The 18,319-nt window shown below is 41.6% G+C and overlaps 1 protein-coding gene across 1 annotated transcript in view; it reads right to left on the reverse strand.

Moving 5' to 3' along the window:
• Positions 1-18,319, reverse strand: part of LOC119971723 (glycogen [starch] synthase, muscle-like) — a 162,728-nt gene that overhangs the window by 17,967 nt on the left and 126,442 nt on the right. The window contains 3 exon segments of the mRNA XM_038807667.1: positions 113-193; positions 1,508-1,671; positions 15,266-15,361. Of these exon segments, the coding sequence (XP_038663595.1) occupies positions 113-193; positions 1,508-1,671; positions 15,266-15,361 (341 nt within the window).

Below are 18,319 nucleotides of genomic sequence, written 5' to 3' on the forward strand. Positions count from 1 at the left end.
TAAGTAACCTAACAATAAAGATGAAAATCTCCTTCTTGAGCAAGCCCTGACATTAGGCAATAATTAACAATATAAACAAACAACTATGCCAACAAACAAAGGCTTTACTTACCACCTCAGGCTCCCAGAGTGAGGACGTGAAGGAATCTGGGAAAGTCTTGGCTAATGCCAACTGCCTCGCGTGTACATAATACTGAAACGATAATCAAGAAGGCATTCCATTTACAAAAAAAACAAAAAAGACAATACATAACTCTCTTTCTGGGTGATAACCTTTCAAATACAGAGACAACACAAACCATCAATGATTCTGTAGTGCGATCCATGCACAGAAAGACGTCTGAAAATGCTTTACATCGAGGAGCAAAACAAAGAGGATATGCAGGTAGAATAACGAGACAGCAAAGGCCATGATAACATGTCAAAGAGAATGTTTTGGAGAAGCCTTTTGAACTTCAGTAAGGTGTCTATGTGGAGGGCTATCAATAGAGATTCCCAGAGACGCGGAGTATGTGTGCAGGCATGTAAAACAGGAGGAACCACTAAGTCAGGGTGAGGTAAGGCCATGGAAGGATTTGAAAAGGAAGATGAGAAGTTTCAGGTCAATTCTCTGATGAAGGGGGTGCTAGCTATTTTGATAGGAGCAGCCCCATTGTCAAGGTCCCCTCTGCCATCTTTTCTCCCCGTGAGCTACGCATCTCTCTGGCTCCATCAAGGACTACCACTCATACTCTTCTTTCCAACAGTCTTTTTCGTGGCCTTCGACATCCTTTCGTCGAGTACAATTAGATGGGTCGGGTTTCTCAACCAATTTCCCCCGGGAACCGGGCAATAAGACAGGAATGGTGGGAACATAAGACTGTTGGGATTTAGATAGCAATGTTTCAATTGAGTTACAATTTATAGAGGGCTAAAATGGGGAGGTTAGCCAGGAGACAATGAGAGACGTTGAGCCTAAGATTATGAACACATGGACGAGAGTTTTAGCAATAGAGGCTTGAGATGCTGAGGTGGCAGGACCTCGAGTCTTCATTAGAGCACAGATCAGGAGAGGAAGCTCTGTTCAGGGGCAAACAAGTGTATGAGATTCCATGTTCCCTGATTGAGGTGACATTCAGGGTAGTTTGCTGGCAGAGTCTGGAGAGGATATTTTCAGATTTTCCAACATTAAAGCAAAGGGAGATTTGTGGCTCATTTGTATCTAAATTTCAAAATGCAAAAGTATCAACAGCAGGTATCGTCTTGAAGAAGATAGAGATATACAGTTGAATGTCTGGCATTCATGTTAACAGCAGTGGAACTGGAAAATTCTGCTGACAGCAATGGCGGCAGGTGCACAAAAATCCCCCCCAATGAGCGATGAAATCAGAACATAACAAAGAAAATTAAGTGTGAAAATGATGAAGCCATTGGAGCTTTTAAAGCGACACAACACGAACACTTGATTGGATTTGAAAATAGGTTACGCATGATTATTTTAAGACTGAGAAATATTGCTGAGCTTTACCCTTCCTAGATACTTCCAGTCCAGCAGGTCAGAGAGGCGCTCCGTGCGATTCCTCTGAATAATGCGCTGTCGACGAGACTGTTGGCAGAAGCTGTACATGAACGAGGTCAGTTGATTGCATGAGTCATCCAGACATCTAAAACGACGATCAAGGATGTAAATCCCTGAGGGAAAAGGAAGCCTAAACTCAGTCATCTAATGTTTAGGGCAATTAATCGCCAATAAGACAGTTTTGGACAGTTTTCTATTGAAAAATTAGAGCAAGGCTCAAAATGTGACTCACATCACTGACATAGCTAAAGTTACGATGGCTATCTAACTATAGGTTAATGGGTGGAATGTTCTTGCCATTGTACTTTATTACTTTGATTTATTTCTTTTCCTTTGAAAATCTGTTGTTGGTTGGGGCTTTTCCAGCTAGCGAGTATAAGTCATAATGTCTCTTTAATGGGAGGCGACTAAGTTCAGACGGGCTTACACAAAATAGGACAACCCTTCATTTTGAAACCAAATTGGATAACAGACCTCACATGCAAAGTGGTGTGCTATAGCACAATATGTTACATTACCATTTTCTAAGACTAACCTAAACCAAACTGTCACTTAAGAGTCACCTGATAAAGGCTGAAAACAGTGTTTGTGGTGAGATACTAAGATCAAAATGGCTCGATGAAACAAGATGAGGAAATCATGCTGTACTGCAAAAAAATTGCAGATGAGAAAAATACCAATGCCAGGGCAGCACAGTGGTTAGCACAGTTGCTTCACAGCTCCAGGGTCCCAGGTTCAATTTCCGGCTTAGGTCACTGTCTGTGCGGAGTCTGCACAATCTCCCCGTGTCTGCGTGGGTTTCCTCTGGGTGCTTTGGTTTCCTCCCACAGTCCAAAGATGTGCAGGTTAGGTGGATTGGCCATGCCAAATTGCCCTTAGTGTCCAAAAAGGTTGGGTGGGGTTTCGGGGATAGGGTGGAGGTATGGGCTTGGGTAGGGTGCTCTTTCCAAGTGCCAGTGCAGATTCGATGGGCCGAATGTCCGCCTTCTGCACTGTAAATTCTATGATTCTATGGTCTTTGTAAGATATTGCTAACCATTCGATACTCAATAAGACATTGTGTTCTAATCATATAAAACACTTGAGTTATTTACAGTAATAAACACCACTCGCATTATTTGCATAATGTATTGCATTCATCATTCAAAGTAATGAATTATAGCTGCAATATTCTTACTAATTTATTCCAGTTGTAAAATTCCCATTAATATACTGCACATGTATTATTCACACAAATATACGCACCTATATTATTCTCACTTATGTCCTGCACCTATGTTATTCTCACTAATATACTGCTCAATATTATTCTCACTCGTGTATTGCACCCATATTATTCAACTAACATACTGTTGGATATTATTCACATTATTATACTGTATCTATATTAGTCAGGCTAATATCCTCCCCAAATTATTCACAGTCATAAACTACACCTGTACTGCCACATATAATTCATATTATTATACTGCCCCTTATTATTCATGCTAATATACTTCACCCATACGATTTACACTAATTTGCTGTCTGATATTATTCACACTAACATACTGCACCCATACTGCATACTATTCAAAATAACATACTGTACGCACATTATTTATACCAATATACTGTCGGATATTATTCACACTAATATACTGCCCCTTATATTCATACTAATAAACTGACTGATATTATTCACACTAATATACTGCCCCTTATTTTTGACACAAACATACTGTCTGATTATTCACACTAACATACTGCACCCATATTATTCACACCAATATACTGTACCAATACTATTCACACTAACATAATGCACCCATATTATTCACACCAATATACTGTACCAATACTATTCACACTAACATACTGCACCCATATTATTCATATTAAACTGTCTGACATTATTCACACTAATATACTGTATCAATATTATTCACACTAAATACTGGCCCCATATTATTCATACTAATATACTTCACCCATATTATTCACAATAACATAGGGTGCGATCTACTAGCCACACTGCGCCCAAAAAGCAGCGTACTGCGGTAAAACGTGGCCGGTAAATGATAGAAGACCCTGCTTCTAGAATCCACGTGGCTCGCCATGTCTTGTGAGATCTAATGCGATCTCGCTAGATGTTGCGATGTGAAGTCCACCCATTGTGGCAAATCTACATATTACAGCGAGACAGCTAGTCTCTCTCTAATATGCAGTTCCCTGAAGGAACCAAGACATTGGGAACTATTCCCTTTGCCTTGGAGATCTTGGACAAGCGCTGTTCAGTACTGGTCTTCACTAACAGGGACCGGACGGAACGGCACTCCGCGGGGTCATCTAGGGGATTACAGGCGCCCAGGTGCTTTCCCTCCGGGCAGGGTGCCAGCCTGGTCTTGCCAAGATGCCCAGGTGGAATTTCCAGATGGCAGGGGTATTGGCTGGCAGTGCCAAGGTGCCAATCTGGCATTTTTTGCACGGCGTGATTGGGCCCGGGGGTGCCCTGTGCATGCGAGGTGGGGGTGACTGAGGACCCTCTTATAGGTGAGTTGGGGCTTTGGCCTTAAAATTAGCATCCCGATCTCTCCCAGTACGGTGAGATTCGGCGAGCGGCCTCCTCAGTGCAGGAAACGGGATGTGCAGCCTGGGTGGCAGGTCACCCACTGAGGCTCTGTATCTAAACCGGAGTCGCATTAGATAGCATTGTGTTTCTCGCCGCTCTGAGCGCAGGGAAATACACGGCTAAATGTGCTCGCTCTGGGACATAGTTCCCATTTGGTTCACTCGCTCCCATAATGTCAGAGATTATTTCCATTTGGTTCACTCGCTCCCATAATGTCAGAGATTATTTCCATTTGGTTCACTCGCTCCCATAATGTCAGAGATTATTCACACTAAATAATGTCCCATGTTATTCATACTAATATACCGCATGTTAGTCACAGAAAGATGCTGAATCAATATCATTCCCACTAATAGACCTCTCCCGTATTATTTTCACGAATGTACTTCACCCGTACCATTCCCACTAATATATTGCACCCGTACCATTCTCACTAATATATTGCACCCATATCATTCACACTAATATATTGCACCCATATCATTCTCACTAATATACTGCACCCATATCATTCTCACTAATATACTGCACCCATATCATTCTCACTAATATACTGCACCCATATCATTCTCACTAATATACGGCACCTGTATCATTCACACTAATATACGGCACCTGTATCATTCTCACTAATATACTGCACCCGTACCATTCACACTAATATACTGCACCCATATCATTCACACTGCTTCACTACACTCATAAATTCATGCTAATATACTGCTGCATATAATTCAGGCAAATGTATGGTCCCATATTATTCATGCTAATATGCTGCACCAATATCATTCACACCAATATACTAACACATATAATTCACACTAATATATTGCCCAATATTATTCACACTAATATACTGCACTCATATTATTCAATCTAATATACTTCCCAATATTATTTACACAATTACACCGCTTCTATATTTTACACATTAATATACACAACCATATTATTCATACTAATATGCTGCCCCATATTATTCACCTATGTTATTCACACTATCATACTGCACTCATTATTCACTCATAAGCCGCCGCATATAATTCAAATAAATATACTGCCCCATATGATTCATGCTAATATTCTGCACTCATTTTATTCTCATTAATGTGCTGCCGCATATAATTCACACCAATATACTGCCCGATATTCACACTAATATACTGCATCCAAATCATTCGCGCTAATAGATTGCACCCATATTAACCACAGCGCTATACTGCCTGATATTATTCACACTAATATACTACACCAAAATCATTCACACTAATATACTGCCACACATAATTCATACTAACATACTACCCAATAATTCATGCTAATATACTGCACCCATTTTATTCACACTAATATACTGCTTCATATATTTCACATTAATATACTGCACCCATATTATTCACGCTAAGATGCTGCCCATTTTATTCACACCAATATACTACCCTAACCATATTATTCGTGCTAATATGGTACTCATATAATCCTCATTAACATACTGAATCCTATCCCGATGGCCCCGGGGAGATACACAGGGAATGCGGTAATAATAGCTTCGTTGAGAACTTGGAGGCAGTTTCGACAGCACTTCGGGTTTCGAGCAGGGTGAAAGGAAATGCCGATTTGGGGGAACCATAGATTTGAGCCATGGAAGTGGGATGGAAATTTTCGGAGATGGGAGGAAAAAGGAGTTAATACACTAAAAGATTTATTTCTTGGGGGTCGTTTTGCGGGATTGAAGGAGCTGGGAGTGAAGTATGGGCTGGAGCAGGGGGAAATATTTAGATATATGCAGGTTCGAGACTTTGCCAGAAACGCGATACAGAGCTTCCCAGTAGAGCTGACTTCCACATTGCTGGAGGAGGTGCTGACGACAGGTGGAACTGGAGAAAGGGGTAGTATCGGCGGTTTACGGGGCTATTTTGGAGGAGGAGAAGGCGCCACTAGAAGAGATCAAGACAAAGTGGGAGGAAGAGCTGGGAGAGTGTATGGAGGAGGGGTTCTGTTGTGAGGTGCTCCAGAGGGTGAATGCCTCCACCTTGTGTGCGAGGTTGGGGCTGATACAGCTGAAGGTGGTGTATAGAGCGGACCTTACAAGGGCGAGGATGAGCCGGCTCTTTGAGGGGGTAGAAGACGTGTGTGAACGTTGCGGGGTGGGGGGGGGGGGGGGGGGGGGGGGGGGGGGGTGTGTGTGTGTGTGTGTGTGTGTGTGCGCGCGCAAACCACGTTCATATGTTTTGGTCCTGTCCAACGCTGGTGGATTACTGGAAGGAGGTGTTCAGGGTCATCTCTAAAGTGGTGCACGTGAACCACTTATAGTAACACCTCAGTAATATATTTCTCTCATATCATTCTCACTAATATACTGCACCTGTATCATTCTCACTAATATACGGCATCTGTATCATTCTCACTACTATACTGCACCTGTATCATTCTCACTAATATACTGCACCTGTATCATTCTCACTAATATACGGCACCTGTATCATTTTCACTAATATACTGCACCTGTATCATTCTCACTAACATACGGCACCTGTATCATTCTCACTAATATACGGCATCTGTATCATTCTCACTAATATACGGCACCTGTATCATTCTTACTAATATACGGCACCTGTATCATTCTCACTAATATACGGCACCTGTACCATTCTCACTAATATACGGCACCTGTATCATTCTCACTAATATACGGCACTTGTATCATTCTCACTAATATACGGCACCTGTACCATTCTCACTAATATATGGCACCTGTATCATTCTCACTAATATACGGCACTTGTATCATTCTCACTAATATACGGCACCTGTACCATTCTCACTAATATACGGCACCTGTATCATTCTCACTAATATACGGCACCTGTACCATTCTCACTAATATACGGCACTTGTATCATTCTCACTAATGTACGGCACCTGTATCATTCTCACTGATATACAGCATCTGTATCATTCTCACTAATATACGGCACCTGTATCATTCTCACTAATATACGGCACCTGTATCATTCTCACTAATATACGGCACCTGTATCATTCTCACTAATACACTGCACCTGTATCATTCTCACTAATATACTGCACCTGTATCATTCTTACTAATATACGGCACCTGTATCATTCTCACTAATATACGGCACCTGTATCATTCTTACTAATATACGGCACCTGTATCATTCTTACTAATATACTGCACCTGTATCATTCTCACTAATATACGGCACCTGTATCATTCTCGCTAATATACTGCACCTGTATCATTCTCACTAATATACGGCACCTGTATCATTCTTACTAATATACTGCACCTGTATCATTCTCACTAATATACGGCACTTGTATCATTCTCACTAATATACGGCACTTGTATCATTCTCACTAATATACGGCACTTGTATCATTCTCAATAATATACTGCACCTGTATCATTCTCACTAATATACGGCACCTGTATCATTCTCACTAACATACAGCACCTGTATCATTCTCACTAATATACAGCACCTGTATCATTCTCACTAATATCCGACACCTGTATCATTCTCACTAATATACTGCACCTGTATCATTCTCACTAATATACGGCACCTGTATCATTCTCACTAATATACGGCACCTGTATCATTCTCACTAATACACTGCACCTGTATCATTCTCAATAATATACGGCACCTGTATCATTCTCAATAATATACTGCACCTGTATCATTCTCACTAATATACGGCACCTGTATCATTCTCACTAACATACAGCACCTGTATCATTCTCACTAATATACGACACCTGTATCATTCTCACTAATATACTGCACCTGTATCATTCTCACTAATATACGACACCTGTATCATTCTCACTAACATACGGCACCTGTATCATTCTCACTAATATACGGCACCTGTATCATTCTCACTAATATACGGCACCTGTATCATTCTCACTAATAGAACATAGAACAGTACAGCACAGAGCAGGCCCTTCGGCCCTCGATGTTGTGCCGAGCAATGATCACCCTACTTAACCCACGTAACCCATATACCCGTAACCCAACAATCCCCCCATTAACCTTACACTACGGGCAATTTAGCATGGCCAATCCACCTAACCCGCACATCTTTGGACTGTGGAGGAAACCGGAGCACCCGGAGGAAACCCACGCACACACGGGGAGGACGTGCAGACTCCACACAGACAGTGACCCAGCCGGGAATCGAACCTGGGACCCTGGAGCTGTGAAGCATTGATGCTAACCACCATGCTACCGTGAGGCCCCAAATATATTAATAATATATGGCACCTGTATCATTCTCACTAATATACTGCACCTGTATCATTCTCACTAATATACGGCACCTGTATCATTCTCACTAATACACTGCACCTGTATCATTCTCACTAATATACGGCACCTGTATCATTCTCACTAATATACGGCACCTGTATCATTCTCACTAATACACTGCACCTGTATCATTCTCACTAATATACTGCACCTGTATCATTCTCACTAATATACTGCACCCGTATCATTCTCACTAATATACTGCACCTGTATCATTCTCACTAATATACTGCACCCGTATCATTCTCACTAATACACTGCACCTGTATCATTCTCACTAATATACGACACCTGTATCATTCTCAGTATAATACCGCACACATTCTCACAAATATACTGCACCTGTATCATTCTCACTAACATACTGCACCTGTATAATGTTCAAATATACTGAACCCGTTTGATTCTCCCTACTATACTACACCCGTTCAAATTTCACAATTATACTGCACCCGTGTCAGTCTCACTAATATACTGCACTCATATCATTCTCAGTATACTGAACTCGTATCATTCTCAGTAATACACTGCAGACATATCGTTCTCAGTAATATATTGCCCCCATATCGTTCTCAGTAATATATTGCCCCCATATCGTTCTCAGTAGTATACTGTATCAGTATCATTCTCAGTAATATACTGCACTCATATCATTCTCAATATACTGCATCTGTATCATTCTCAGTAGTATACTGCAAATGTATCATCTTGGTACTATACTGCACTCATATCATTCTCAGTAATGTACTGCATTTGTATCATTTTTAGTAATATACTGCAGTCATATCATTCACAGTAATATACTGAATCTGTATCATGCTCAGAAATATATTGCGTCTGTATCATTCTCAATAATATACTGAATCTGTATTATGCTCAGCAATATACTGCATCTGTATCATTCTCAATAATATACTGCATCTGTATCAGTCTCAGTATTATAGTGCACTCATATCATTCTCTTTTTAAAAATTTATTTTTTAATGTAAATTTAGAGTACCCAATTCTTTTTTTTCCAATTAAGGGGCAACTTAAAGTAGCCAATCCACCTGCTCTGCCCATCTTTTTGGGTTGTGGGGGTGAGACCCATGCAGACAAAGGGCGAATATGCAAACTCCACATGGATAGTGACCCGAGGCCGGGATCGAACATGGGTCCTTGGCACCATGAGGCAGCAGTGCTAACCACTGCACCACCGTGCTGTCCTGCACTCATATCATTCTCAGCAATATACATCTGTATCATTCTCAGTAATATACTGCACTCGTACTATTCTCAGTAATATATCGCACCAATATTATTCAGAAATATACTGCGCCCATATCATTCTCATTAATATGCTGCACCCTTATCATTCACAGCATTATACTGCACCCATATCATTCATAGAACTATGCTGCACTGATATCATTCTCTTTAATATTCTGCACCCATGTCATTGTCAGAAATATACTCTGCTTGTATAATACTATCCAATATATTGTACCCATATCGTTCTCAGTAATATACTGCACCCATATTCTTCACAATAATATACTCCACACATATTATTCACAGTAATATACCTATATCATTCTGATTAATATGCTGCACCCATATCATTCTCTGCAATATACTCTGCCTGTAATATTATGTCTAATAAACTGAATCCATATCATTCACAGTAATATACTTCACTCATATCATTCTGATTAATATGCTGCACCCATATCTTTGTCAGTAATATATTGCACCCATATCATTCACAGCAATTACTGCATCCTTATTATGCGCACTGATACATCCATCTGCATAATTCTCACTAATATACTGCACCTGCAAGAGTTTATGAGCCAATATCATTCGCATTGTTATACGGTGCCTCTTGTTCTCTTGAATATACCGTGCTTGTATTATTAATGCCTAAATACTGCTCTTGATTATTCTTGCGAACATACTGCTCTTTTTCTTTCAGCCTCTACCATTTTACTTTGGAGCTGCCGCAATGCTGGTGATCATCCATCTCCATCTCTCAGGATATCCATGCCTCTTCCAATCCCACTGCATTTAATTGTCTCATCACCACATTGTTCCATCTGGTCTTAGGCCTTTCTCTCTTCCTGGCACTCTCACCTCCATCACTCATCAGACCACATTCCCTCTCTGTCTCCACAACTGTACCATTTCAATCCCTTCTCAGCAATTTTCTTCAATGTTCCCACAATCTTCGCTGACCCCCTGATATGCTGGTTCCTGAGCTTGTTTTTCCCCCAGTAATCCACATTTTTATTAATAAACTGTATCTATATTATTCACACTAATACACTGCACCCACATCATCTGTCCTGATATACCATGTCTGCTAATCTCATAAATTTGTTTATTCTCACTAATATATTACACCTCTTTAATTAGAACTGGCATACCATGCCTGTTTTTCTCATTATTACAGTTTAAAAAAAATAATTTATGGGATGTGGGCATTGTTGGCTAGGCCAGCATTTATTGCCCATCCCCAGTTACCCTTCAGAAGGTGGTAGTGAGCTGCCTTCTTTAACAGCTGCAGTCCGAGGTGTTTTAAAAAAATATATTTTTATTCTCCTTTTTCACATTTTCTCCCAAATTTACACCCAACAATAAACAATAATCAGTAACAAATGCAATGTCAATGCCCATATCAATAACAACGATCCCACCCCCCACCGAAGCCCCAAACATTAGCCCCCATGTTAACATAAACAAATGACAAAAGGAATCAGGAGTTAATAATCACCATTAATACGTACAATCGCTCTCCCCCCAACCTTCCCAGCACCCGCCCCCCAAATGTTTGATATAATTCAATTCTCCAAAGTGCATAATGAAAAACGCTCATGAATGATAAAACCCCTCCATCCTTCCCCTTAGTTCAAATTTGACCTTCTCAAGCATCAAGAATTCCAGCAGGCCCCCCCGCCACGCCAGGGCGGGATCCTCCTTTGGACGATCAACGAGGCAAAGGCTACAACATCTGCCTCCGCACCCATTTCCAACCCCGGCTGGTCCGACACCCCGAATATTGCCTCTCGAGGGCCCAGGTCCAGTTAACGTGCACCACTTTAGAGATTATCCTAAAAACCTCCTTCCAGTAATCCTTCAACTTTGGACAGGACCAAAACATATCCTCCCCCTGCAATGTTCACACACATCTTCAACCCCCTCAAAGAGCCAGCTCATCCTCGCCCTTTTAAGGTGTGCTCTATACACCACCTTCAGCTGTATCAGCCCCAACCTCGCACACGAGGTGGAGGCATTCATCCTCCGGAGCACCTCAGACCAGAACCCCTCCTCCATACCCTCTCCCAACTCTTCCTCCCACTTTGCCTTGATCCCTTCCAATGGCGTCTTTTCCTCTTCCACAATAGCGCCGTAAACTGCCGATACTACCCCTTCTCCAGGCCCCCTGTCGTCAGCACCTCCTCCAGCAATGTGGAAGCCAGCTCTACTGGGAAGCTCTGTATCTCCTTTCTGGCAAAATCTCGAACCTGCATGTATCTAAACATTTCCCCCTGCTCCAGCCCATACTTCACTTCCAGCTCCTTCAATCCTGCAAACCAACTCCCAAGAAACAAATCTTTTAATGTCCTAATTCCTTTTTCCTCCCATCTCTGAAAATATCCATCCCACTTCACTGGCTCAAACCTATGGTTCCCACAAATCGGCATTTCCCTTGACCCTGCCCCCAACCTGAAGTGCTGGCGAAACTGGCTCCAAATTCTCAACGATGCTACTACCGGGCTCATTGAGAATCTCCCCGGGGCCGTCGGGAGCGGCGCTGTCTCTAGTGCCTTCAATTCCGACCCCCTACACAAACTCTCCCCCATTCTGACCCATTGGGAGTCAACCACTGTGACCAAGTTCCGTACCTTCTCCACAGTCGCCGCCCAGTAATAATACGTCAGGTTAGGAAGACCCAAACCCCCTGCCTGTTTTCTCTCTGTAGTAGCACCTTTCTAATTCTGACCACCTTCCCATCCCATATGAACGAGGTAATCGTCCCTTCAATCTCACTAAAAAATGCCATTGGCAGGAAAATCAGCAGGCATTGGAAAATAAACAAGAATTGCGGCAGCACATTCATTTTAACCGCTTGTACCCGACCCACCAGTGACTGAGGGAGACCATCCCACCTTGCCAGATCAGCTTTCACCCTCTCCCCCAAACTGGAAATGTTGTACCTACAGAGCACCCCCCCCTCCACAATCCTGAGCAACCTGCACCCCCAGGTAGTAGGTACACCTATTTGCTTGTATCATTCTCATTTACATATCATGCCCCACACATCGTGTCTATTTCATCTGTGCTATGAAACTGCGCATGTACCATTCTCAGTGACATTCTGCACATGTATTGTTCTTGCTTAGATATTGCATCTCTATAATATTCAGTAGACATATTATTCTTCCTAATATACAGCAGCTCCATTATTTCCTCTAATGTACAGCACCTGTAGTAATCTCCACATCTCGGTGTCTGTCTTATCGATAACAAATCAAGGAGTGGATGAAATACGCTTGTGGCTGCATGATTGATCAAATGTTCTTTTCCTGTTCTGTACAATTCTCCAAAATACAAATTGTCTGTTGTTCTTTATAAGGTTTTTAATGATGCTATTTGTATCCGATCTCTAAAGCAGCCTTCACTGGAAACTAGATTTAGTTATTTTTGAATGCAGTTTTAGTGAGGCTGAACAATTATTTACTTGGGAGGAAATGTAAGGTATTATCCAACTTGCTTGTGCCATTAGTGCCATTGAAAGTAATTTTATTAACAAAGGCCTGGGCTTTGACTGGTTGTTTCTCTAATGCTATTACACAAGGTACATGTCCCCTTTGGGCACTGCTTGCCTTCTAACCAGGCCAATTTGAAGTTGCACAGCATGCTGAGGAGAGAGCTGTTTCTAACTAGTGATTATATTATTAAAAGCCATGGCCCCATGCAGTGATCAGTAATACAATTACCTTAAGAGAAAAAAATACCAGACAAAAGAAGGTAAGATGGAACCTACATTATGTACAAAAAGCCAGTCCGCCCCCATTGCTGTGTGTTATTGAATTAGCGAATTAGCGATCTGTACAAAGGTAGAATACGTCAATCCTTCTCTACTCAATTGCTCATTGTAATTAAATTTTAAACACATGACTGTTGGCAAACAACTCCTCAGTTTGTTACTTTCAGCTGAAAGAATGCAAATTATTAAAAGAAACCCTGGCATGGGAGACACAATTGTTATTCCACTTCTTAAAACTTTTCTTTGTTATTATTTAATTATTTTCAGGTTTAAATTTAAAGGGACAAGAAAAATAAAAGGATACACACGGGGACACGGTGGCAAAATGGTAGTGTCACTGGAGAGGTCCAGGCTAATGCTCTGGGGATAGGGATTTAAACAATGACAGCTGGTGGAATTTAAATTCAATAAATAAATCGGGATTATAAAGCTAGAGTAATGGTGACCATGAAACTATTATCTATTGTTGCAAATACTCATCTGATTCTCTACTGTCCTCAGGAAAAGAAATCTACCATTCCTATCTGGTCTGGACTATATGTGGCTCCAGACCCACGATAATGCCACAGCAATGGGGCAGCACGGTAGCACAGTGGTTAGCACTGTTGCTTCACAGTGCCAGTGTCCCAAGTTCGATTCCTGGCTTGGGTCACTGTCTGTGCGGAGTCTGCACGTTCTCCCTGTGTCGGCATGGGTTCCCTCCGGGTGCTCCGGTTTCCTCCCACAAGTCCCGAAAGACGTGTTGTTAGGTAATTTGAACGTGCTGAATTCTCCCTCCATGGGAGGGAGAACAGGCATACCCTACCTTACGTTGCTGGATCAGCAATATGTTTCTGCATAAAGCACCCAAAACCAGAGGTTGGTGGTGATGCCCATTACTGTGGCGACTAGGGGCTTTTCACAACAACTTCATTGCAGTGTTAATGTAAGCCTACTTGTGACAATAAAGATTATTAATATAATATAATATTAAGTGGTTGCCCCTTAATTTCCTCCAAAATAACCTAGCAAGCCACTCAATTGCAGGAAATTAGGAATGGACAACAAATGCTGATGTCGTCAGTGATGCTTACATTCCATGAAATAATTTTTAAAAACACTCAAAATGCCTGATTAATCAATAGGGTCAGCTAATCTGTGTTAAGGAGCAGAGTGGTGCATGTGACCATTGCTGGTGAGCATAAATGTTGAAGCAGGCCAGGTTTGCACTTGGCTGTTGAAACAGAGGCCTGGATTTTTATTGACCTTAGTCGCTGATGATGGGTTTTAGGATCACCCCTTCGCTTTCAGGTCTTCCCTACAAATAAGCCAGCTGCAATATTGGAAAAGGGCATTTTTATTGCGACTAGTCACTTACTTGAAATAGATGTTAGGAGCCATGCACATCTAAATACGGGTCCTAATGTTAGTTGCAGGACCCTAACACAAAATTAGGTTCACATCGACTCAGCATTCCTCTTGATACAGCAGGTTTTGAGTGGTCAATTGATAATCAATATAAATAAAACTTAATAAACCGAGATGACTTGAGAGGTCGTAAAACTTTTTAAAAGTTAGATGTCTACGGTGCTCCTCCTAGCTCTGCAAGAATACTGTGGGCGCCTGAATTCAGCAATAAGGGCAAACTTGTTAACAGTTGATGTTAGCATCATTAGGTATGGTTAAAATATTGCACATTGTCAATCTTCAGGGATGTGTAAAGTAACCATAATACCTACCGTATGCTGCTGGATCAGCAATATGTTGCTGCATAAAGCACCCAAAACCCGAGAGGTTCGTGGTGATGCTGGGGATGCCCATTACTGTGCACTCCGCTGGGGATGAAAACAAATGGTAAATTCCATCAGAATCCACTAATTCCTAGCAGCAAAGTGATTAATTAATTCAATTATATTGTAAAGTTTGACCTTTCACTGTTATAATGAGCATTGCTCTAGAACTCATTTATCTATAACTTAAACTTCAACAGTCAACAGTAATTTTCATCCAGATACCTGCAGATGGGATTTGGTGGAAATGTCCAGTCATTAAAAAAAAAACTGAAATTCAGACAGAATAATTGTGGTTTTGAATTGTTGCAAGTGAAAAGAAATACTGCAAGCGTGCCTTTTGAGCATGTGCAAGTGAACTAGATAAGTGTTTGAAGGTGAGGGAGTAAACATAGAAGACATCTGAAGATAGAGTGCAACTTTGGCAGATAAACAAAATCTCAGCTGGAGTCCAACAACAAATTCATGTTTGCTTGACTCTGCACAGTGTTATGATCCTGATTTTCTTCCCTCTTCAGTTGCAATGCCATTGGCAAGTTTTTAATATCACCGCCAAGTGTTCCCATGTGAGCTTAGGCAGCAAGCATTTTCGCATTATTACATCTGACATGAAAATCCCGCAGGAGCCACTGGATAATAATCAGGAGGCAGAAGTCTGGTTGATTTTCTCCTTTATACCTTATCGGCAAGGAGGCCATTTCTAACACCCTGGTTAAAAGTTAACTCAGTAGATATTGGGGATCAAAACCAGCAATTTTCCTGGTCTGCCTGGCTCAGTGTCAGACCAGCACAGTATTTGATGGCTTGGCCATTAGGCATGACCAGATGTTAACAAAGGATTTTTCAGTCTGTAGCAAAGTAAGGGCACGTGGTGTTAACCTTGAAGGTCTAGTAATCTCCATGGCATCTTTTCTCTCTTTCCTGATAACAGTTTAAATTTGGTGCCAAGTTAAGGGGTTCTCTTGACCTGCAACAGTAATGTCGATTGAAATATCCACACAGCATACCGACAAATCAAAAGCACTTAATATTTTTCATTCTTAATTTAAAATTTTACAGAGTGAAATAAATAAATATGACTGAATTCAAATAGAAGCTAAAATAAAGATAACCAACCTTTTAAAGAAAGATCTTTCTAAAACTAAGACTTTTAAATTGATGGTGTAATGACACCCTGGGCCAGTGCACGGTTAATTCCAGGCCGACTTGATTCAGAGTCGCAACTTTTTAAAACACCAGGGGTCTGTGACTGCCGAATAACTACAGTCACTAAGTTTGTAAATTGAAACACAATTAACTTTGTTTAACAGAAACTATAATTAAGTAGGCAACAAAAACAACAGGTTAACTACTATCTAATGTCTAACACCTCCCCCGCCCTTTTCAAAGAATCACAGAATACTACAGTGCAGAAGAGGCCCTTCGGCCCATCGAGTCTGCAGTGATGCATGAAAGGCCCTGCCCTGCCCACCTAACCCATTTGCCAGCACTTGGCACATAGCCTTGAATGTTATAGTGTGCCAAGTACTCATCCAGGAATGTTTTAAAGGATGTGTGGAATCCCACCTCTGCCACCATCCCAGACCGTCACCACTCTCTGGGTAAAAATGTATTCCCTCAAATCCCCTCTAAACCTTCCACCCCTCACTTTGAACTTGTGTGCCATCATAACTGACCCTTCAACTAAGGAGAACAGCTGCTCCCTATCCACTCTGTCCATGCCGCTCATAATCTTGTACACCTCGATCAGGTAATTCCTCAGTCTTCTCTCTCCAGAGAAAACAACCCAAGCCTATCCAATCTCTCTTTATAATTTAAACGTTCCATCCCAGGCAACATTCTGGTGAATCTTCTCTGCAACCCCTCCAGTGCAATTACATCCTTCCTATAATGTGGTGACCAAAACTGAACACAATACTCCAGCTGTGACCTCACCAAAGTTCTATATAACTCCATCATGACCTCCCCGCTTTTGTAATCTATGCCCCGATTGATAAAAGCGAGTGTCCCATATGCCCTTTCCACCATCCTATTAACCAGCCTTTCAGCCTTCAGAGATCTATGGACAAACACGTCAAGGTCCCTTTGTTCTTTGGAACTTCCCAGTGTCAGACATTTCATAGTATACTTCCTTGTCAAATTACTCCTTCCAAAGTGTATCACCTCGCACTTTTCAGGGTTAAATTCCATCTGCCACTTATCCGCCCATTTGACCATCCCGTCTATATCTTCCTGTAACCCAAGACACTCAACCTCACTGTTAACCACCCAGCCAATCTTTGTGTCGTCCGCAAACTTACTGATCCTACCCCCCACATAGTCATCTAATATATATAAATGACAAACAATAGGGGGCCCAGCATGGATCCCTGTGGTATGCCACTGGTCACTGGCTTCCGGACACTAAAGCAGCCATCTATCATCACCTTTTGTCTCCTGCCGCTAAGCGAATTATGAATCCACTGTATCAAATCACCCTGTGTGCCATGTGCATTTTGCCTTCTTAATAAGTCTCCCATGTGAGACCTTGTTAAAGGCTTTGCTGAAATCTATGTAAACCACATCAACTACACTACCCTTATTTACACACTTGGTTACATGCTCAAAAAATTCAATCAAATTTGTTAGGCATGACCTCCCTCTGACAAAGCCATGCTGACTATCCTTGATCAAACCTTATGTTTCCAAGTGGAGATAGATTCTCTCCTTCAGAATCTTCTCTAGTAGTTTCCCAACCACTGACGTGAGACTCACTGGCCTGCAGTTCCCTGATTTGTCTCTACAACATTTCTGAAAAAGTGGGACCACATTAGCTGTTCTCTAGTCCTCTGGCATCTCTCCCATGGTCAGAGAGGAATTAAAAATTTGGATCAGAACCCCGGCAATCTCCTCCCTCGCCTCTCACAGCAGTTTGAGACACAATTCATTCGGACCTGGAGATTTGTCCACTTTTAAGCCCGCCAAGACCTTGTCATTCCCTATGATAATGTGCTCAAGAACGTC

This window comes from Scyliorhinus canicula, chromosome 9, assembly GCF_902713615.1.
Source record: "Scyliorhinus canicula chromosome 9, sScyCan1.1, whole genome shotgun sequence".
Classification (NCBI taxonomy): domain Eukaryota; kingdom Metazoa; phylum Chordata; class Chondrichthyes; order Carcharhiniformes; family Scyliorhinidae; genus Scyliorhinus; species Scyliorhinus canicula.